Consider the following 23,538-nt stretch of genomic DNA (forward strand, 5'->3'; position numbering starts at 1 on the left):
TTTCTACTTCCTAAATTTCCTTTGCAGGCCACTTTCTATACGCTACCTAAACTGCATAAGGGTCTTAACCCTTTAAAGGGACGCCCCATCGTTTCTGGGGTGGACTCTTTAACACAGAACTGTGGCCTATACCTGGAGGAAATTCTTAGGCCCTTCGTTGTGTCTATCCCCTCATATTTGAGGGACACAACGGATCTGCTGAAGAAAATTGAAGGGTTACAGATTGAGAAAGAATCTTGGCTAGCGTCAATTGACGTTGAAGCGTTATACAGTAGTATACCACATGATGTAGGAATAAGAGGAGTCCAACACTATCTCAAACAAAGGTCGGTGACATGCAGGGATCATAATGATTTAGTTACCTCGCTACTTAAATTTGTGCTAACACACAACACATTTAAATTCGATGGGAAACACTACCACCAGCTCAGGGGCACTGCGATGGGGTGTCCCTGTGCCCCATCGTATGCAAATTTGTTCCTGGGCTGGTGGGAGGAAACAGTAGTGTTTAGCGAGGATACAAGGTGGTGGCATGAATTCATAGCCATCTGGCTCAGGTTTATAGATGACGTCTTTATAATCTGGACGGGTACCAAGGAGCAATTTTTGAATTTCATCATTGAGCTCAATATCAACACTATAAATCTGAAGTTCACATCGGAAATTCAGGGGAAAGAATTAGCTTTCCTGGATGTGAAAATCATAAAAGCAGCAGATGGTAGACTCATGACAAACATCTATCGAAAACCGACAAGCACCAATAGCCTTCTGAACTGGAATAGCCATCATCCCGCCCCCTTGAAAAGGGGAATACCGAAGGGCCAGTTCTTAAGGCTGAGACGAAACTGCTCTGATACGGGTACCTTCCATAGCCAGGCTGGTGATATGATGTTTAGATTTAGAGAAAAGAACTATCCAACACATGTCCTAAATAGGGCATACCAGACCGCAGCTAACATGGATAGACAGCGGCTCCTGCATAAACAGGAAATCCCAGTCGATAAGGAAGAGACCATTAGAATCATAGGCACATATGACCATCAACACCAAAGGGTTAGAGAGGCTATTAATAAACATTGGGATATATTAATGATGGACCCGGATCTCAGAGGTGTGTTAAATTCACACCCTGACATCACTTACAGAAAAGGCAAATCCCTGAAGGACAGTTTAGTTCATAGCCACTACATGAAACCAACTACTGAGGCATCTTGGTTGGGGAGAAAACCATGTGGCTTTTATCGCTGTGGGGGTTGCCAGCTGTGCAGGTGGATGAAACCGAGTAAATCATTTGTCAGTGCCTCAACGCATAAGATTTTTTATCAACGTGATTTCTCAAACTGTAAATCTGTGGGAGTCGTGTATATGGCCACATGCCCCTGCCCCAAAGATTATATTGGAAAAACCAAGAGGGAGTTCCGTAGGAGGGTGGGGGAACATATAGGGGATATTAAAAATGGAAGAGATACATCTCTGGCACGGCACATGAGACTACAACATGGCCTTGATCCGCTGAATATTAAATTTGCTGTAATTGAAGTAGTGAAGCCCAGTCCTAGGGGAGGAGACTGGGATAGAGTGATCCTACAGAGGGAATGTGAATGGACTTTTAGAATGGATACTATGTCCCCCAAGGGAATAAATGAACAACAGTCATTCACCTGTTTCTTGTAGTACCCTGTTACTCAAAAAATGTGTGCAGAAAAGACAATAATAAGGAATAATAGTAATTCTATATGTTCTTTTGTGTTGATTTATGGGGATATCTAAGATATATTTAGGTATCTGACCTTGCTCTCTACCTTCACTAGCCCCCACGAGTGAGGGGCATGCATAGATCAGTATGTTCATCATCTGTATGATAGAAATCCTCATTTCACTTTTGGCTGTAATATAGATTGATGGGATCTGCGATGTGCCTGATGGAACGCAGAAACGAGCGTTCCACCTTGTGAGCAAGCGCAGATAAACTTTCCCGTATCAGGAAGTTGGTCCTTATGCGCGACGTCACATCCGGGTCCTGAGCAGGTAGCCTAATCACGGTGAAACGCAGAGACTAATGCAGCGTTCCAAACCTGAGCAGGCGCAATTGAGTATTCCTGCCTCTGCGAGGGAGACCAAAGCGTGATGTCATTTCCGGTCTCCAAACAGGAAGCACACGTGCAGGGCAGACTGGCGGTCGGATTTAAAATGAGGTAATGATACCAGCGTTCGTTAGCTTTATCATCTATCGAGACACATGGCACGATATCCAGCCTCCTGATGAGCCAGTGGGGCGAAACGCGTTGAGGCGACACAGGGATAAGGCGGATGGCATATGAATCCCACGATGAGTATCTAATGTGGTGGCTTTCTTAAATGGACTATTTTTCTATTTTTTAACTATTTGGTGAGGCTCTTTTGGCCTTCAAGGGCATAAGGTGGATCATATGCTAATGCTTTGTATGGCACACTCGATGGTGTTTCTTTGACAGACATCCCAGTGGGGATAGATCATAGAGCTAGAGGCTATCAATTCATCTTTATCCATGGAGCCCTTCCTAACACCAAGTGTGGTATAGCCATTATATAAGCGTGATATCTGTTAACATTTTGGAAACTTGCCATTATCTGTGAATTTTTCAAAAGACAGATGGTTCATCTACACCGCTAGAAAGCCACGTGTGCCCATGTGAAGGGATAGAAACTGGGCTGTATTGTATCAAACAGATGGTGGCAACTATTTATGGTCCGTGATAATCTTCAGAAAGCCATGACAATTTGGGCAAATAACCACGAGTGAATTGAAATTTCTCTCCTCAAATAATTAATTGCCATATGCCTTTGTCCACATGTGCTCCATTCTTGTTTTTAATCACGGTGTGGGGGTTAGGTCTCCCTAGACGTTAGTGTGGTCTTTGTACTAGTCCGCAGGGGCCCTTCATTACAACTGTGTGGGTAGAGGGGTCCAACGGCTGCATAGGGCCTAATAGGGAATATAGGGCAAGCCGACGCGGAGCGGGGGCGCCATAACGATATCCCATAGGGTGCCAACCCCCGCTGACAGGTAGTGCTCAATAACAGACAGCAGATAGGGTTTCCTATTTCCCCATCACTAGTTTTTTCACAGTGTGTTTTGTTTGATTTTTGGGACAAGCCACAGGTTGGTGGTTTTTTAAAAATAGTATTTAATAAATTATTTATTATTTTCTTGAGTAAAAATTATGTTTTCTAATAAATTCCTACTCTAAAACTATATCTAAAATTTAAACAGGCTTCAGATCTATTAACGGATCTTCAGCCTCATTTGCATATCAATTGAAATGTTTATTTCTGAGTAATGCAGGAACAGACCGGCCACGTAGAGGCATTACTGGACTTGTGTTTGAAAGTGCTACATGCACATAAATAGTTTGGGGGGTGGTGGTGTGAATCATGAAAACTATAGTAGTAATGGTCTAGGATCTAATTTAAGGTGGATGTAAGTGATGCCACGTTGGAGACAGGTAAGCTCTCCTATTTACCATATGGATACAAAATATGTTGACGGTGTTTAGCCAATATGACCTTTTAGAAAATACCCAAAAATTTATCCGGTAGCCATACATGTACAGTGGGGTACGGAATGCATTCAGACCCCTTTACATTTTTCACCCTTTGTTTCATTGCAGCCATTTGGTAAATTAAAAAAAAAATCATTTTTTTCTCATTAATATACACTCTGCACCCCATTTTGACTGAAACCCCCCCTAGAAATATAGAAATTTTTGCATATTTATTAAAAAAAGAAAAACTAAAATATCACATGGTCATAAGTATTCAGACTCTTTGCTCAGACACTCAAATTTAAGTCACATGCTGTCCATTTCCTTGTGATCCTCCTTGAGATGGTTCTACTCCTTCATTGGAGTCCAGCCGTGTTTAATTAAACTGATAGGACTTGATTTGGAAAGGCACACACCACCTGTCTATATAAGACCTCACAGCTCACAGTGCATGTCAGACCAAATGAGAATCATGAGGTCAAAGGAACTGGCCAAGGAGCTCAGAGACAGAATTGTGGCAAGGAACTGATCTGTCCAAGGTTACAACAGAATTTCTGCAGTACTCAAGGTTCCTAAGAGCACAGTGGCCTCCATAATCTTTAAATAGAAGAAGTTTGGGACCACCAGAAGTCTTCCTACACCTGGCCATCCAGCCAAACTGAGCAATCATGGGAGAAGAGCCTTGATGAGAGAGGTAAAGAACCCCAAGATCACTGTGGCTGAGCTCCAGAGATGCAGTAGGGAGATGGGAGAAAGTTCCACAAAGTCAACTACCACTGCAGCCCTTACCAGTCGGGCCATTATGGCAGAGTGGCCCGAAGGCAGCCTCTCCTCAGTGCACGACATAAGAAAGCCCGCATAGAGTTTGCTAAAAAAAAACACAAGAAGGACTCCCAGACTATGAGAAATAAGATTCTCTGGTCTGATGAGACTAAGATAGACCTTTTTGGTGATAATTCTAAGCGGTATGTGTGGAAAAAAGCAGGCACTGCTTCTCACCTGCCCAATACAATCCCAACAGTGAAACATGGTGGTGGCAGCATCATGCTATGAGGATGTTTTTCAGCTGCAGGGAGAGGACGACTGGCTGCTACTGAAGGAGACATGAATGCGGCCAAGTACAGAGATATACTGGATGAAAACCTCTTCCAGAGTGCTCTGGACCTCAGACTTGGCAGAAGGTTCACCTTCCAACAGGACAATGACCCTAAGCACACAACTAAAATAACAAAGGAGTGGCTTCAGAACAACTCTGTGACCATTATTGACTGGCCCAGCCAGAACCCTGACCTAAACCCAATTGAGCATCTCAGGAGAGACCTGAAAATGGCTGTCCACCAACGTTCACCATCCAACCTGACGTAACTGGAGAGAATCTGCAAGGAAGAATGGCAGAGGATCCCCAAATCCAGGTGTGAAAAACTTGCTGCATCATTCCCAAGAAGACTCATGGCTGTACTAGCTCAAAAGGGTGCTTCTACTCAATACTAAGCAAAGGGTCTGACCATGTGATATTTCAGTTTTTCTTTTTTAATAAATTTGCAAAAATTTCTATATTTCAGGGGTTTTTTTTCAGTCAAGATGGGGTGCAGAGTGTACATTAATGACAAAAAAAAATGAACTTTTTTGAATTTACCAAATGGCTGCAATGAAACAAAGAGTGAAACATTTAAAGGGGTCTGAATACTTTCCGTACTTTCCGTACCCACTGGATCTTTTATCTTATTGTGTACAAATATACATATACCTTTTCACCTTACAAAAACAATTGCACGTTGCTTCTTGGTAATATTTTGTCCAACTTACTAGGTATTGAAGTCTTTGACGCTCCGTTTCCGGTGTAAACTCTGAAGACATTGGAAGGATTTCTCCATTTCGGATAATTATAGCCCTGAAAAGAAAATAGATTTGACAATTGGCTTCATATTACATAAATATCATTGAGTCCGTAAAGTGGAAATCTAATGTCACAGATACATTTTGGGGGAATTTATCAAGAGAATTATTCTAATTTTATGGCACATAAAAGTTGCAAAAATAATTTTTACTATTTTCACCACTATTCAAAAGAAATAAGTCTTAGCGTTAAGTAGTGCAGACAACTACTTAGTGAGGGAAATACTCTGGCTAGCGAAAGACACCCCAAACTAATGAAGGTGAGTACACTTCATAATAAACCAACGTGTAGTGGTGTAAGATGCACCAAACTTAAGTAACCCTCCAATGGTATACCTTTGACACATGGATACAATTTAAAGCATCAACAAAGGAAAATGACACAAACTGAATCATATCCTAAAAGGACAGCTCAACAAAATGTACAGTTAACCCCTTCACCCTGAAACCGGTTTCCACCTTTTGACCAGGCCAAATGTTTCATTCTGACCAGTGTCACTTTATGTGGATAAAACTCTGGAACACTTCAATGTATCCCAGTGATTCTGAGACACATTGTACTTTATGTTAGTGATAAATTTAGGTTGGTAAGATTTGCGTTTGATATATTCATAAATAAAAATGCCCCCCAAAAATAAAAAATTTCGCAGTTTTCAAACTTTGAATGCTTATGCCTGTAAATAGGTTCTCCACTACTCTATCACTGATTATCTATCTCTAGGACAAGTCATCAATGTCTGATCAGTCAGGGTCAGACACCCGGCACCACTGACGAGCAGCTATTTTAGGTGTCAACGGCCGCCTCTGTCCGGAACTGCTCAATTGCGAAACTGCTCGGTCTTCCGATAGTGGCCGTGGCAAGGTACTGCACATCCGTTTTGTATCGGTTTGAAAAAGAGACTGATGTGTAGTACCATGCAGCGGCCACTATCAAGAAAGAGCAGCTCTGCCAAATTTTTTTTGTTCTAACCCCCATGATATTCTATGCATTTTGTAAAATAAGAGGCAGGTCTCTGAGGGATCAGTATAATAAAGTAAACTTGGCATTCAACTTCTAGAATTTTTTTGGATTTTTTAATGCAGCCAGAAAATATTATATTAAAAAATCCAAAAAAAATCCAAAAAAATATTCTAGAAGTTGAGTGCCAAGTTTTCTTTATACTTGAGCACCTTCTGAGGTTGTGCATATGGTGTTTTTCCTTGACTGAGGGATCAGTGACCTGTTATAAGCCATCAGTATGAACACTGAATCAGAGCACCACATAAAAAAGACCACCCACAGGCCACCCCGGAACATGAGCATATCATTAACTCAAAACTACAAATACAGATAAAGCAACAACCACAAGACGGATTTCATCACCCAAGGTATCATTTTAATCAGTATAATGGCGCCAACCTGACAATGTCTGCAGGTTACTGTGCACAATCTGCTGACAGGTTCCCTTTAAATCCATATTCAGATGTATTTTTTTGTGAATTCTGATCAGAAAATCCATGGGAATTACAGAACAAAACAGATGCAGTGTCTGTATCCATCGTGTTAGGAGTCAGATAGAGACTTGTTAAAAACAGAAGGCACAACAAAAGTGTGAATTTTGCCTTAGATTGATAGAAAAAACATCAAGCAAAAAAAAAAAAAGTCGGCTGTAAGAATATGGAGGATGCAAGGATCAAGCAGACAACTAGCATTACAGTATTGTTAATAGTAGGCCAAGCTAGGTACTTTGCTTTGTGACATAACACAGTGATAGCAGGTGATCAGAAAGCTATGCTGGTACGACATGTTAGCCCACAGGTAAATGTGACCATTATCCATATCCCAGTTCTGCTCCATTCAGTAGGGTATGAAAGGTGGTGGTCACACTACTAAAATGGCCTACTTGTGCCCCTTTCACCTGTAGCCACAGCCTTTAGCATGTGGCCAACAATGTAGTTCAATGTAGAAATGTCACAGCTCCACCATATTCCACGTAGCTGACTGGCAGGCCGTAAGCCAGAAGAGGACTGAAGCAGCTCTGCACATTGAAGAAATAGGGTTAGGTGAGGATTCATTTTCTACAACTCTATTGTGTAGGGTCAGTAAGGAAGCACACAACTAGGAAGGTGAATAGGGCACTAAGGGGGCACAGTTACGGTGTTTGGGACAGTACTAGTGTGGAGGCTATCATGGGACACTATTGCTGAACTGGGCAAACTATTACTCTGTGGAGGCCGTAAGATGTTGAGGCCATTATTATTATGGGGAAACCACGATAAGACATATTACTATGTGGAAGCTGTAAACAGACAAAATTACTTTGCTTTTAGTACTGTGTGAGGGAGAAAGGAGAACACTAACACTGAAGAGGTCAGAAATGAGAGCACTATTATGAGAGGCAATATCAAGCAGTAATAGATATTGATGAGGAGTACCCATAGATATGAATTTCCATATGGTACCAACATACACATTATTTGAAGTAGCAGCACTGTTAAAGAGTCCGCAAGATGGAAATTCTTTGCAGAGGGTGGGCATCAGTGTGAAGGGTACAGAAAAAGAGGAGCCAAAAACATCTGAGCACCATGTAATGGAAGGGAGAAGTTATCATGATGGTCTGCACCAGATGGAGAAGAAAAGGAACAGTTAATGAGCCCAATCAAAGAAAGTGTCACCTGAGAGTCACTGGATTTAACTGTATTGTATTAGTTATATGGTCTAAGGTGGTATTAATATTGGTCTTTGTATGGTGTTTTTTTTTTCAACAACATTATAGTGCTATCATTTAGAGTCTCCTATTTTGTTCAAAGCTTGCCCCAACTGTTCTAGCAATCGAAGACAACATATGCCAACTACTACTGTTAGAAAAGGTCATTTCCATGCAGTATGGCGCTTGGACAGGAAGGGCAGATTGTACAGCATAGGAAATTTAGCTGAAGAGCGGATGTGGTCGCTGCGGGTCAGAAAGAAAGGATCAGGTTCCTTTACAGAAGGGGAGACTATTAATCTTTCTACCAACATGCTTTCATGAGCGTACAATAATAAGAGATATGAGAATGGGGAAGTGCAATGTGCCCAACATGCAGAATTTGGCCAAAGTTGTAGAATTATGTATATATTTTTTGTATTAGCTAACTTTTATTGGATATTGAGTTGCAGAAATGAAATACTGGATGAAAGCATAGTGGGGATACAACAACTGTAGAAGGTACAAGGAAAACAAATTCTGATAACCCCACAGTCAAATACTTAACTATTGACTACTTGTTGGAATGTTGAATACCAACTGACTCAAACTTATTGGTTGTAATAGTAATCAGGCACCGGCGTATTCATTGTGCTGGTGGCACGGATAATGGAATAGAGACATCGGATCCAGAAGACCTGGGCAGGCAGGCTCTGTCCAGCCGCAGGACCTGAAGTGCGGCCAGTATGGCAGTGTGGATGTGTGCAGTACCGCAGGAGTAATCAGTTCCTTACTTTGGCCAATGGGACAGAACAACACAACTTACTGCTGGAAGTTGCCAATAGTTCATACTAGCTTTGGTTTATTCCTATAGTTCTGATTTGCCTGTATGATTCCCGCTGACCTTGGCCCATTTACTGATGATTCTTCTGACCATTCCTTCTAGTGTGCTCCTCTGGCCAGTGGGGCTACTCAATGGACTCAACCCAGGGTTCCTGTGTAAGTCCATATACTTGCACAGGAGTTTAAAGGGTGAAGGCCAGGGTTCCCTTGGGACCTGATAGTCGGAGTAGCTAGAGCAAAGCCTGTATGTGGAAGCCAGAGTTTGAGCTGCAGGCGACCAAAGACTGAGCAAATTTTACAATAATCAATCTACCTGTAGTGGGAGTGAACCTCAGTTATCAGTACAAGTCCATTTAGTCCTTCCATTTTTACTCACGAGTTAGACAAAGAAATTACACAAATCACAAGACAAAGGGCACTAAGAAGGAGGTTTGGAAAGTATTTTATGTTAGGCATCTAAGAAATCAGAGTATAGCTTGGAGGATATCCCAATAATAAAAAGTAACTTTTAATATATTAATTAAAACCTGGACACCCAACAAGAAACACAAACAATAACAAAAAAAAGGTGCTCATGTGAACCAGTGCTCAAAGATAAAAATTGGTTCGGTCTCACCAATGAGGATGGACATATCGCCGTAGCGGTTTGCTTCTCAGTCTCCTGAGCTGGAAATTGGTGGTCCAGAAGTATGGGTACGGGGTAGGGTTATTTTCCCTTTCTTCCCTGTCGTGTCCCTGCAGTACTCCTGTCCTCACAAGGACAGGCCCCAAGTGAACCCTACTATGGACAACCACCATCTACTATGTAATTGTCTAAAGGTCACTTCCGTCTTTCTGTCTGTCCTTCTTTCTGTCACGGATATTAATTCGCTGATTGGTCTCGGCAGCTGCCTGTCATGGCTGCCGCGACCAATCAGCGACGGCCACAGTCCAATTAGTCCCTCCCTACTCCCCTGCAGTCAGTGCCCGCTCCATACTCCCCGCAGTCACCACTCACACAGGGTTAATGCCAGCGGTAACGGACCGCGTTATGCCACGGGTAACTCACTCCGTTACCGCCGCTATTAACGCTGTGTGACCAAGTTTTTACTATTGACGCTGCCTATGCAGCGACAATAGTAAAAGGATCTAATGTTAAAAATAATTTAAAAAAATAAAAAATTATTATATACTCCCCTTTCACGCTCCTCGCGACGCTCTGGTGACCTCTCCATGCAAGCGGCAGCTTCCGGTGCTAACGATGGTACGGGAGAAGGACCTGCCATGACATTACGGTCATGTGACCGCGACGTCATCACAGGCCCTGCTCGCCTGCGCGAGAAGGACATGCCATGACGTCACGGTCATGTGACCGCGACGTCATCACACCCTGGGACCGGAAGCTGCCGCCTGCACCGTGCACACGCGACAGAACTACAAGGCGCCCTCGGATCGGAAGGTGAGTATGCTTATTTTTTATTTTTTAACCTGTGACATACGTGGCTGGGAAATATACTACGTAGCTGGGCAATATACTACGTGGCTCTGTGCTATATACTACGTGGCTCTGTGCTGTATACTACGTTGCTGTGCAATATACTACATCACTGGGCAATATACTACGTGGCTGGGCAATATACTACGTCGCTGTGCAATATACTACGTGGCTATGCTGTATACTACGTCACTGGGCAATATAGTACATCACTGGGCAATATACTACGTGTCTGGGCAATATACTACGTGGGCTGGGCAATATACTACGTGGGCTGGGCAATATACTACGTGGGCTGGGCAATATACTACGTGGACATGCATATTCTAGAATACCCGATGCGTTAGAATCGGGCCACCATCTAGTGTACTATGTAATTGTCTAAGGGTCACTTCCGTCTGTCTGTCTGTCCCGGAAATCCCGCGTCGCTGATTGGTCGCGGCCGCCAGCACAGTCCGGCCGAGAATTAGTCCCTCCCTACCCCCCAGCCGTCAGTGCCCGCTCCATACTCCCCTCCAGTCAGCGCTCACACAGGGTTAATGGCAGCGTTAACGGACCGCGTTATGCCGTGGTGTAACGCAGTCCGTTAACGCTGCTATTAACCCTGTGTGACCAACTTTTTACTATTAATGCTGCCTATGCAGCATCAATAGTAAAAATATCTAATGTTAAAAAAAATAAAAAAATAGATATATACTCACTGTCCGTCGGCTCCCCGGATCCAGAACAGGCCTTTCCCGCTCCTCGCGACGCTCCGGTAACCGCTCCATGCATTGCGATCTCGCGAGATGATGACGTGCAGTCTCGCAAGACCGCTACGTCATCATCTCGCGAGACCGCAATGCATGGAGCGGTCACCGGAGCGTCGCGAGCATCGGTAAACGCCTCGCCAGGATCCAGGGGGCCGACGGAAGGTGAGTATATAACTATTTATTTTAATTCTTTTTTTAAACAGGGATATGATGCCCACATTGCTATATACTACGTGGGCTGTGCTATATACTACGTGGGCTGTGTTATACACTACGTGGGCTGTGCTATATACTACGTGGGCTGTGCTATACATTACGTGGGCTGTGTTATACACTACGTGGGCTGTGTTATACACTACGTGGGCTGTGTTATACACTACGTGGGCTGTGTTATACACTACGTGGGCTGTGTTATACACTACGTGGGCTGTGTTATATATTGCGTACGTGGGCTGTTATAAACTACGTGGCTATGTTATATGCTATGTGGGCTGTTATACACTCCGTGGGCTGTGCTATATACTACGTGACTGTGCTATATACTACGTGGCTGTGCAATATACTACGTGGCTGTGCAATATACTACGTGGCCAGCCGCGAATAATAAGCGACAGGCGCAGTCCGGCTGCGGGATTTGAACTATGCTTTGCTAATTGGTCACGCCCGGCCGGCCGAATACTGTGTATTCAATGTATTATTCAAAAATCTTCATAAACTACATACAGATTCTAAAATACCTGATGCGTCTGATGCGTGAATCCTCAATGCCGCCCCGTGGGGGTGTCCTTTTAAATCACACCCAGGTTATAATCCGCCCACAGCGTGTGATGTCACATGTTATCACAATCCTCCGTACATGCACTCGCCACCAGTGCAGGTCGGGGGAAGGGTGGGGGAAGGGGGAGTATATAAATCAGGTTTACTTACAAAGCATGCGGGCACTATCATTCCCGCCCAGCTCCCATGTCAGGTAGTTGCGCTCCAAGCATTGGAACGCATACTTACCGGAAGTCACAATGCCATGTTGTGTGCGTCACTTCCACCCAGCTGCCATTTCGGATAGTTGTGCTCCAAGCATTGGAACGCATACACACCAGAAGTATTGACGCCATATTGTATGCGTCACTTCCGGCGGTATCCGCCCAGCTATCCATAGTGCGCTCCAAACATTGGAACGCAAAGTAAGCGGAAGTGACCGCGCGATATTAAGTGTGTCACCTCCAGATAGGTAAACATATCGGGGGAGTTTAAAAGCAGTATGAAATGTAAAATCTGCTATATTTATATACAGGGAAGTTAATAGCTGTGTCCCATTATCAGTGGTGGACTAAGTTTATTAGTATTATCATTCCATGAGCTAATCACTGTTCCTTATGTGGAGCGCCAAGGCGCTCAATCTTATGCACATCATATCCCTGTCAGTATTAGCAAATGCGTAAAACCATAAAAATCCCCACATATATTAATGTATAAAGGAGCCCCAGATGGGCAATAATGTCATCCTTATGAGGAGAAGAATATTAAATAGCATAAAAGTTGAATCCCAGAGTAAAAAGTAGTCCTATATTTTAATACTGGTGTTTACTTCCCAAAAATGGAGCCCAGATTAGGCATCTAAGAAATCAGTTAAGATATCATTAAATGTCCCAAGGATCCCAAATTAAGGGAGGCAGTTAAATATTCCAAAAAGCAGATTCATTTTACGGTTACATGGACCTTGCAAAAAGAGATTTTGCTGCTGTACAAACATAAGAAACATCTGGCATATTTTGTTCCCAAACCCTGTGGCAAGAACATTTAGAAAGCATTGTGGGGGTCAAGAATGAGATAAGTGGGGAAAAGGTTTTTAAATAGCTACCTGGCCATGCTCCAGGAAGGACAGATGTTACAATCCCAGAACATAAACGCATCTCTAGCAAGTGGACAGATTGGAAGGGTTAAAAGAATGGAAAGGAGTAGGGGTATAGTACCCGTACATTATTAGTTTAAGTTGCGTTACCTTATTGGTGGTATAATGGATGATATCGCTTCCCAGTCCCATATAATAGGTCATAAATCTAAGGGAAGACCCATGCCAAAGTCTTGGTCCCACCACTCCATATATCTATTTTGGAGGTGAGCAATGCATTTTGTAGAGAGTATGAATTGATATACTATAGAGGTGAGAAATTTTACAGTTGGTATAATCTCTCAGAGGATGTAGGGGAGGAGACTACTAGAGAGCCAAAAGTATTAAAAGCATATTGACGAACTATCTGGTACAAAGATGTTCTCCACTAGGTAGTTTATAAGAGCTGACTAAATCCTCAAAAGAATAAAGTTCTAGTGTAGACGCATGCACGATATCTGCCATTCGGAATATGCCCATTGAGGACCAAGTCAACTGCCCCAGCAGATATGATCTACATCTTTTATAATAACGCTTTGGCCAAGTTCACACAAGCGCAACTTTGATCCGAGTTCCGTCTGTGGCAACACTGACAATATACAAGCAACGTTACGCAATTCAGCTTTTCAGATTAACATTTCCTTTTCACAGACCGCATCTACACGAGAAAAAATTAAATAAAAAATAGCAACATACATGAGTTTCTTCCGTATGTCGGATGTGACTTGCACACTCAAGTCTATGGGTGTGCAAAATAAAATAAAAAAAGAAAATAATCGAATTTTATGTGAAAGATAAGATACAGTGCAAATTTTTTAAAATAGAGAACTGTATTTTGGCTTGTAAATGTCAACAACTGCTGATGTGTAAAACCAGATGCCATATGGATTCCACACAGATGACAATGGAGATTTTATTTTTTTATGAGAATTATTATTTTTTTTTTTTTTTATAAGCTTGTGTGAATGTATCTTACTCGGGAAAGCAGTAACAAAGTTTGAGGATACAGGTCACCCCATCATATACATGTACCATATGTTGTTCAGTCTGGTTCCTGGATAATCCACTCCATGGTGCACAGATAAGGCGGGTGTTTCAGGTGCTGTCAATATGCGAGGTCACCTAATTAGTAGTCTTTATTTGCTTATTCCAGTAGTTTTGTGATTTTGGAATTTCACCTATGATTAAGAGCAAGCCAGACTCGAAATGCATCACATATTTTTCTATGACCATGCTAACTATTTTAATGAAGTCACAAAGAATTTTTTGCTTTTAATTCATTTTGATGGATTGAAACTTTATTATTATTCTGGAAAGCCTAGGGGATCACTCAGACGTAAGGGAAAAGTGGTTTCAACAAAGGGTCCATACGCTTCTCATAAAATAACGTAGGACGTAGCAGAAATGTAGGATCAATAGGAAAAGGCGATCCCATAGACTAAAACTGAGATATACTGGTGTAATCTATAATATTTCAATTTCGACCCATTTAGAGTAGGCAAACTGGGAACTCCAAGAAGAATGAGTCTAATTCTTTAGTAAATCTGGGATGGCAAGACCCCCTGCGTCCTACCAGACCCCCTGCGTCCTGCCGGAGAGCATCACTGACTTATTCTAGGTTGTTTAGAGTTCAATATAAGTATACTAGTTTGTAGCGATCTTCATTAATAGAGCAGGATCCGAAGGCTCACTCACACAAGAGTATAACACTGCCGAGGGATAGCCCATCTTTTATCACACAGCACTGGGACCAATGTTCTTCTATTTGTCAACTCCAATCTGATTTTTTTCTCGATGTGAGTGGCTGCGAGACTCGGCTCACATGCACCAATACACGGCTATTAATGTGTGCGAAACATCGGGAGTGAAGTTTACAAGGTTGGAGATGGCTACTAAGGCAATTAACTTGGGTGATAGAAGACTTGGGAAGGATATTGGGTAAATTATATAGAGTAGAGTAGTATTCTTGGGAAAGAGTAGCAATTCTCTTTGGATGTGCAGGATACCCGACCATTCTCATGACCTGCGGAGCCTGAGAAATAGAGCGCTTCTGGAAAAGGCAGGCGAGAGGGGCATGAGCTCCTTATTTCATGGTAATATTGATTAGAGTAAAGCAGGAAGTGGTTGACTTTTTGGACTATCAGATCCTTCATTTGGGCTTGAGATTCTGCACGCAGTAGGGAAATGGTAGGCTTGGCAATCATTAGCTATTCTGGGGACTGATTGGTAGCTGGGATTTCTTGGTCTTTAGTCACAGAGTCTTTTTCACAATTGTGAAGCAAGAGCAATAAATTGACCCCAAAGTACAGTTTAATGAGCCCACATAGCACGGCAGCGCATGAGAAATAGTGCTCGTTTTCAATAAAAAGAAAAAAAGTAATATGGTTCTATAATGTTTCTCTAGAAGTGTGACTCTTGGTCACAAATATGATTAGATGGCTAGGACACTCAAGAAAGACATGGAGAGGTAGAATAGGAAATCACCACAGGAACACGGTAGGACTAGGCTTTTTATACCCTCCTGCAATTCTTGAGAAAATACTACATTTATAGGTTTCTCTTAGGCAATATTGGACTTTCTATTTACATAAATGGGGTATAATATTCAAAAAACTACGTTCTAAGCCGTTCTTCCTTTCCTGTGACAGTTCAACTCCATTTGCATTTTTCCCTAGTGCAGCTCATTCAGGATGGCACATCAATGCGACCTGTGGCAAGGTGGTTTGATTTGTCTGCCAGCGTAGTGCCCAGAGGCTGGAGGCGTTACCAGGAGACAGGTCAGTACACCAAGAGACGTGGAGGGGGCCGTAGGAGGGCAACAACCCAGCAGCAGGACCGCTACCTCAGCCTTTGTGCAAGGAGGAACAGGAGGAGCACTGTCATAGCCCTGCAAAATGACCTCCAGCAGGCCACAAATGTGAATGTGTCTGCACAAACGGTTATAAACTGACCCCATGAGGATGGTCTGAATGCCCGACGTCCACAGATGGGGGTTGTGCTCACAGCTCAACACCGTGCAGGACGCTTGGCATTTGCTACAGAACACCAGGATTGGCAAATTCGCCACTGGCGCCCTGTGTTCTTCACAGATTAAAGCAGGTTCACACTGAGCACATGTGACAGATGTGACAAGAGTCTGGAGATGCCGTGGAGAGCGATCTGCTGCCTGCAACATCCTTCAGCATGACCGGTTTAGCAGTGGGTCAGTAATGGTGTGGGGTGGCATTTCATTGGAGGACCGCACAGCCCTCCATGTGATTGCCAGAGGTAGCCTGTCTGATATTAGGTACCGAGATGAGATCCTCAGACCCCTTGTGAGACCATATGCTGGTGCAGTTGGCCTTGGGTTCCTTCTAATGCAGGACAATGCCAGACCTCGTGGCTGGAGTGTGTCAGCAGTTCCTGCAAGATGAAGGCATTGAAGCTATGTACTGGCCCACCCATTACCCAGATCTGAATTCGATTGAGCATATCTGGGACATCATGTCTCGCTCGATCCACCAATGTCATGTTGCACCACAGACTGTCCAAGAGTTGGCGGATTTAGTCCAGGTCTGGGAGGAGATCACTCAGGAGACCATACGCCGCCTCAGCAGGAGCATGCCCAGGAATTGTACAGTAGGGAGGTCATACAGGCACGCGGAGGCCACACACAACAAGGAGTATCTTTTCCTTGTCATGAGGCATTTCCACTGAAGTTGGATCAGCCAGTAATTTGATTTTCCACTTTGATTTTGTGTATCATTCCAAATCCAGACCTCCATGGGATATTCATTTTGATTTACATTGATAATTGTTATGTTTTATTGTTCTGAACTCATTCCACTATGCAATGAATAAAAATTTGCAACTGGAATATTTCATTCAGAGATATCTAGGATGTGGTATTTTTTTGTTCCCTTTATTTTCTTGAACAGTGTATATACACAGGGTGGGCCATGTATACGGATACACCTAAATAAAATGGGAATGGTTGGCGATATCAACTTTGTGTTTGTTGCACATTAGTATATGGGAGGGGGAAAACTTTTCAAGATGGGTGGTGACCATGGCAGCCATTTTGAAGATAGCCATTTTTGACATTTTCACTGCCAAAGTGGGCGGAGCTGTAGGGTTAAGTACGCCAAGAATCTTACTACAGTCAGGGACTGGAGTAAGAATTCTGGGGAGGCTCAAAGATGTGCCATTCGTCTGATGACTCTTAATGAATAAGGAGCATCTGACTTCTACACTCTCCCTCATCTAAAATTGCTGGTCTTGATGAATCGGGGTCAGTCTGAGACTACTCGATTTCAAGATTTGTTATTTCTGTGACATTTTGCTAATTCTCCTCTCTATTGCCACCTCCAGATGACTAAAGCATCTGGTGATTTTTTGACCAATATTGATGGGTGGAGAAGAATGGGGGGTTAAAGGGAGTTTGACGCTCCCGATTCATTAAGAGAGACAGGTCGCAAGATTTGTGGCAAAAGGAACGTCACTTTTCATGAATTTGACATACTATGCCGTCATGCCCTCAATCCCACCACAACTCAGCCCATTTTGGAGGAGCTGGGAGAAACTGGCATGGAAACACCAAAAATCTCCACATTTTTGGTCACCTTTGAATTGGGCAAAAGTTTTCTGACATTTCAAAGCAATTTACTCCTGAATTCTAGCGAAATTGCTTTGTTGAATTGGCGTTTCTGTTTTAGTTGGCAGCATGGTGGCTCAGTGGTTAGCACTGCAGCCTTCCAGCGCTGGGGTCCTGGGTTCAAATCCCACCAAGGACAACATCTGCAAGGAGTTTGTATGTTCTCCCCGTGTTTGCGTGGGTTTCCTCTCACATTCCAAAGTCATACTGATAGGGAATTTAGATTGTGAGCCCCATTGGGGACAGTGATGATAATGTGTGCAAACTTTAAAGCTCTGCGGAATATGTTAGCGCTATATAAAAATAAAGATGATTATTATTACTAGTGGTGTTCATACATTGGTGGGAGTTTCAAAGCAGTGCTGGGACAGTGCCTTTATTCCGACAGCAAGACACCTTATTATCAAGGTTTTGCACATATTTTCAGAAAATTAAAATGTTTAAATTTATTTTTAGATTATGCCTTTAAGACCTTTTTATGTTTCTTTGCTTGCAGTGTGAGGAAGAGGAATGGTGTAAAAGAAACTGAAGGGGCAATTCTGGATTCCCAATTCATTTTTTGTTAAAAGGGTTGTCCCGTTTGGACAAAATTTTCTCACCAAGGACATGCTAGTGATCAGGTCATCTACACAGGTCTATCAACTGAATCCTTCATGACTGCAAAGGGCTGTGTTAATATAAACAATAACCTAAAAAAGATTGATTACGCTGTGTTTTGTTTTAAGAGTTGTACATGAAAATCTCCAGTACATATAGCATGGACACCACCAGTGGAGGAGAAAAAGTAGAAACTGATGCAATAAAAAAACTTGAGGGCTCTACTAAGTCTAAAGGGGGATCACTGACCACACACAAATATGCATGAAACAAAACTAAGAGAAAAGTAGTGTGTATGAGTGGTCACGATCAACCCCACAATAAGAACCATAATATATTACTGTATAGAAAAAATAATTTTTATTAATGCAAAAAAGACACACAATAAAGACAATGACTTAAAAACAATTACAAAGGCCAAAAAAAGGCCATATGTGACACCACCCAGGATCCATGTAAGGACCTATAGCAAAACCTCCTCCAATATGCTGGTAAGAAAAATATATATGAGGATAAGTAAATAATACGAAATCACAAATGAACACTTCTAGTATTTAAATTTCCACATGAAACATGTGATGACACCTCAACATATGCTGATGCCCAATTATTTTGATAACATGTACCTCAGTGAAAATGACGCTGTTAACAATGTTCATCTGAACAACAAGGAAATATACATGTAACAAATAATGAATTTGTTGAGAACAAAAAAGAAACACATAATACTGATCCTACTTTCACTACTACTACTTTCACACATCAGGTTTTTTGCTTCATGCACAATCTGGCAAATTAAAAAAAAAAAAAAAACGGATCCGTCGCAAATGGTGAAGAACTGATGCGACTGATCCGTTTTCCTGCTGGATCCGGTTCTTTGCCTTTAACCCGGGGCTGGAGGGGGGGGGGGGGGGGGGGGGGAGAGGGAGGCACGCTGTTAGGTGGCGATACGCGTGGGGCCCTCCTCCTCTCTTTTTACATCGTGCTGGTATGAGGTTCTATTGTGGGTCATACCTACCTCCTTCACAATAGGATTCAATTCCTAAACTGGTCTGTAGCCTTTTAGTCCTTCATTTTCTGCATGGGGGCACCATTTTGTGCCTTATACTCTGTTATCAGGGGAATTCTTTTTTTATTATAGTTTTGATTATTTCATCATCTAATTTTCCTTAGGACACAATATGTTTTTCTGAAAGTAGGACCTGATAAGACATGGCTGATCTACATATTACCTGGCAAGACTTTTGTGTATTACTGCTGTATTGTATTGTTAGGCCGGGGTCACACTTGCATCTGCAATGCGAGAAACTCGCGCTAGTCTCTTGCCTCAATACCCAGCACTGCCGCCAGCGGTTCGGACCGGAGAGTTCAGCTGCACAGAAATACATGGAGCTGCACTCTCCGGTCCCGAGTGCTGGAGGCAGTGCCGGGTATTGAGCCACGAGACTCATGCGAGTTCCCGTTGCAAGTGTGACCCCGACCTTAGGCTGTGTCTCCATACGTCATTTGTGTCTTATTAGTTGTTTGATGGCTGAGCAGGACAAATATGGACTAGCAGTTCAACATCTATCAGATCATATAATGTTTCGTCTGGCTCTAGTACCAATATGGCAAACCCAAAAATTATTGCTCCTGCGTGTTGCGCGTACTAGATTTCCTTTTAATATCTTATCTACATAATCTACATACAGGTCCTTCTCAAAAAATTAGCATATAGTGTTAAATTTCATTATTTACCATAATGTAATGATTACAATTAAACTTTCATATATTATAGATTCATTATCCACCAACTGAAATTTGTCAGGTCTTTTATTGTTTTAATACTGATGATTTTGGCCTACAACTCCTGATAACCCAAAAAACCTGTCTCAATAAATTAGCATATTTCACCCGTCCAATCAAATAAAAGTGTTTTTTAATAACAAACAAAAAAACCATCAAATAATAATGTTCAGTTATGCGCTCAATACTTTGTCGGGAATCCTTTGGCAGAAATGACTGCTTCAATGCGGCGTGGCATGGAGGCAATCAGCCTGTGACACTGCTGAGATGTTATGGAGGCCCAGGATGCTTCAATAGCGGCCTTAAGCTCATCCAGAGTGTTGGGTCTTGCGTCTCTCAACTTTCTCTTCACAATATCCCACAGATTCTCTATGGGGTTCAGGTCAGGAGAGTTGGCTGGCAAATTGAGCACAGTAATACCATGGTCAGTAAACCATTTACCAGTGGTTTTGGCACTGTGAGCAGGTGCCAGGTCGTGCTGAAAAATGAAATCTTCATGCTTCCATCGGCTGAAATGCTTTATGGAGATGAAGTGCTCCAAAATCTCCTGATAGCTAGCTGCATTGACCCTGCCCTTGATGAAACACAGTGGACCAACACCAGCAGCTGACATGGCACCCCACACCATCACTGACTGTGGGTACTTGACACTGGACTTCAGGCATTTTGACATTTCCTTCTCCCCAGTCTTCCTCCAGACTCTGGCACCTTGATTTCCGAATGACATGCAAAATTTGCTTTCATCAGAAAAAAGTACTTGGGACCACTTAGCAACAGTCCAGTGCTGCTTCTCTGTAGCCCAGGTCAGGCGCTTCTGCCGCTGTTTATGGTTCAAAAGTGGCTTTACCTGGGGAATGCGGCACCTGTAGCCCATTTCCTGCACACGCCTTTCCACACCAGACTCAGTCCACTGCTTCCTCAGGTTCCCCAAGGTCTGGAATCGGTCCTTCTCCACAATCTTCCTCAGGGTCCGGTCACCTCTTCTCGTTGTACAGCGTTTTCTGCCACATTGTTTCCTTCCAACAGACTTACCATTGAGGTGCCTTGATACAGCACTCTGGGAACAGCCTATTTGTTGAGAAATTTCTTTCTGGGTCTTACCCTCTTGCTTGAGGGTGTCAATGATGGCCTTCTTGACATCTGTCAGGTCGCTAGTCTTACCCATGATGGGGGTTTTGAGTAATGAACCAGGCAGGGAGTTTTTAAAAGCCTCAGGTATCTTTTGCATGTGTTTAGAGTTAATTAGTTGATTCAGAAGATTAGGGTAATAGGTCATTTAGAGAACCTTTTCTTGATATGCTAATTTATTGAGACAGGTTTTTTGGGTTATCAGGAGTTGTAGGCCAAAATCATCAGTATTAAAACAATAAAAGACCTGACAAATTTCAGTTGGTGGATAATGAATCTATAATATATGAAAGTTTAATTGTAATCATTACATTATGGTAAATAATGAAATTTAACACTATATGCTAATTTTTTGAGAAGGACCTGTAGATCTTGCTTCTGTTTAATGCACATGGCAAACTGTTCTGCCCTTAAAGTCAATACTTGTTGACCGATTTTTATAGCTTACACATTTCTAGGATAACAATTATTCATAAAGTTTTTTTTACTATGTCATAAAAGTAGTGAGATCTTGAGATTTTCTCATTTTCTTTCAAAGCAATATCTTTAGCTGCCTGTTTAGACAGCAGCAATCTTCTGCTGTCCTCCTACTTATCATCTGCGTCTGTTTCATACCATATGGCCAACTGCTACTCGCAACATATATTGCCTTTAATGCTGCATTACTGTCTGGATATTTTTGTTTAAAAAAACAAAAAGTAAACTGGGAACCATTAGAGTACTTAAAATAATGTATCCTTTCTATCCTGTACCCAGAGTGTGACATGCTAGTTGAGGCCTAGTGACATATGTGATACCATGATGTGATTAGTAGGTATTTGGAAGAAGTGGCTACATTAGTCTGGCTGTGACATAGTAATAGAGTGGGCTATTCTCCCTCCATAACTAGGCTGCGAGTGCAGGGTTCTTGAGACACTGATTCTATGGATGTCTCTGTGTACCAGTACTCACAGGAAGAACTTCATCAGATAGCTCAACTTGACTGCAGAGGTACATATGAAGATTCCAGAAGAAGGTTTACTTTCAAGAATAATTTTTGCTGTTTCTTACAATAACAGCAGGTAAAAAAAGACTATTCTGAACCAGAGCTGCAAAGACATGAGCCTCTTAACATGGCTGACATTCTCAGAATGAGGAAGAAGAAGGGAGGGAATACTGACATCATGCTTACATCAGAGCTGGCCTACAGGGAGAAAGAGAGGACAAACATCTAAAAGGCAAACCTTATTGCATAGCAACGAAACCGCAACAATACAAAAACCATACAATACTGTATGATTCACAACTCGTGGGACATGACAAGGACACCAAGCCAAGGTAGTGTGAATCTTTTTCCTCATCTCCTCTTTAGGGTGCCATTGTTTTCTTGGGCGATTAGAACAATTATTGATTTTAAATGGGTGGTGCGAAGGTCAAAAACATTTTAATCTAAATCCCTTTCTAGTTAGTTCCATAACCTAAACTAATTTCTAAAATGCTTGCATTAAATTAAAGAAAAAATAAAGAAAAATCAGTGATGACGCTTTGTTTCAGGGAGAGCAATGTGACCAAAACTACTAGCCCCCAATGACGCTTCGTTTGAACATCCCAAGATGCACTGGGATACTCAAACAAAGCGTTATAACACAGGAAGTGGGGGGAGAATGTAATAGCTCTTAGATGATGGTTAGGCAACAGTAGGGAATTTTTAACCCCTTTCCGACATTGGACACAATAGTACGCCGATGTCAGACTCCCCCTGTTTGGTGTGGGTGTCAATTTCTGACAGCGGCATTTAACTCGCGCTTACGGCAAGCGTGTCATAAATCCCGCCCATCGGTGAACCCGTCACATGATTGCGAGTCACCGATGGGTCAGCATGACAACCAGAGGTCTGAAGCAGACCTCTATGGTTGTCAGTGCCGGATTGCTAGGAGAACCGCCCGATGGTCGGCACTCATAGCAGGTGAGCATTTCTGCTACACACGGGCAATCTGATCATCTCCTGTGTGTAGCAGAGGCGATTGAAGCAGTGCAGCTTCTAGTCCCTCATGGAGACTATTGAAGCATGCAAAAAGTTAAAAAAAATGTTTTTAAAAATATAAAAAAAAGTTCAAATCACCCCCCTTTCGCCCCAGTCAAAATAAAACAATAAAATAAGTCAAATATACACATATTTGGTATCGCCGAGTTTAGAATCGCCCAACTTATCAATATAAAAAAAGAACTAACCTGATCACTAAACAGCGCAACAAGAAAAAAATTCAAAACAGGATTACTGTTTTCTGGTCGTCACTACATTGCAATAAAATGCAATAACGGGCAATTCATAGATCGTATCTACACCACAATGGTATCAATGAAATCGCCAGC

At 42.4% G+C, this 23,538-nt stretch overlaps 1 protein-coding gene across 1 annotated transcript in view; it reads right to left on the reverse strand.

The window, feature by feature from the left end:
* The window catches only part of PPM1H (protein phosphatase, Mg2+/Mn2+ dependent 1H), a 192,737-nt gene that overhangs the window by 77,990 nt on the left and 91,209 nt on the right, over positions 1-23,538 (reverse strand). The window contains exon 5 of the mRNA XM_077265502.1: positions 5,331-5,415. Coding sequence (XP_077121617.1) covers positions 5,331-5,415 — 85 coding nt within the window. The remainder of the gene's footprint in view (positions 1-5,330; positions 5,416-23,538) is intronic.

Source organism: Ranitomeya variabilis, chromosome 5 (assembly GCF_051348905.1).
Source record: "Ranitomeya variabilis isolate aRanVar5 chromosome 5, aRanVar5.hap1, whole genome shotgun sequence".
In the NCBI taxonomy this organism is placed as follows: domain Eukaryota; kingdom Metazoa; phylum Chordata; class Amphibia; order Anura; family Dendrobatidae; genus Ranitomeya; species Ranitomeya variabilis.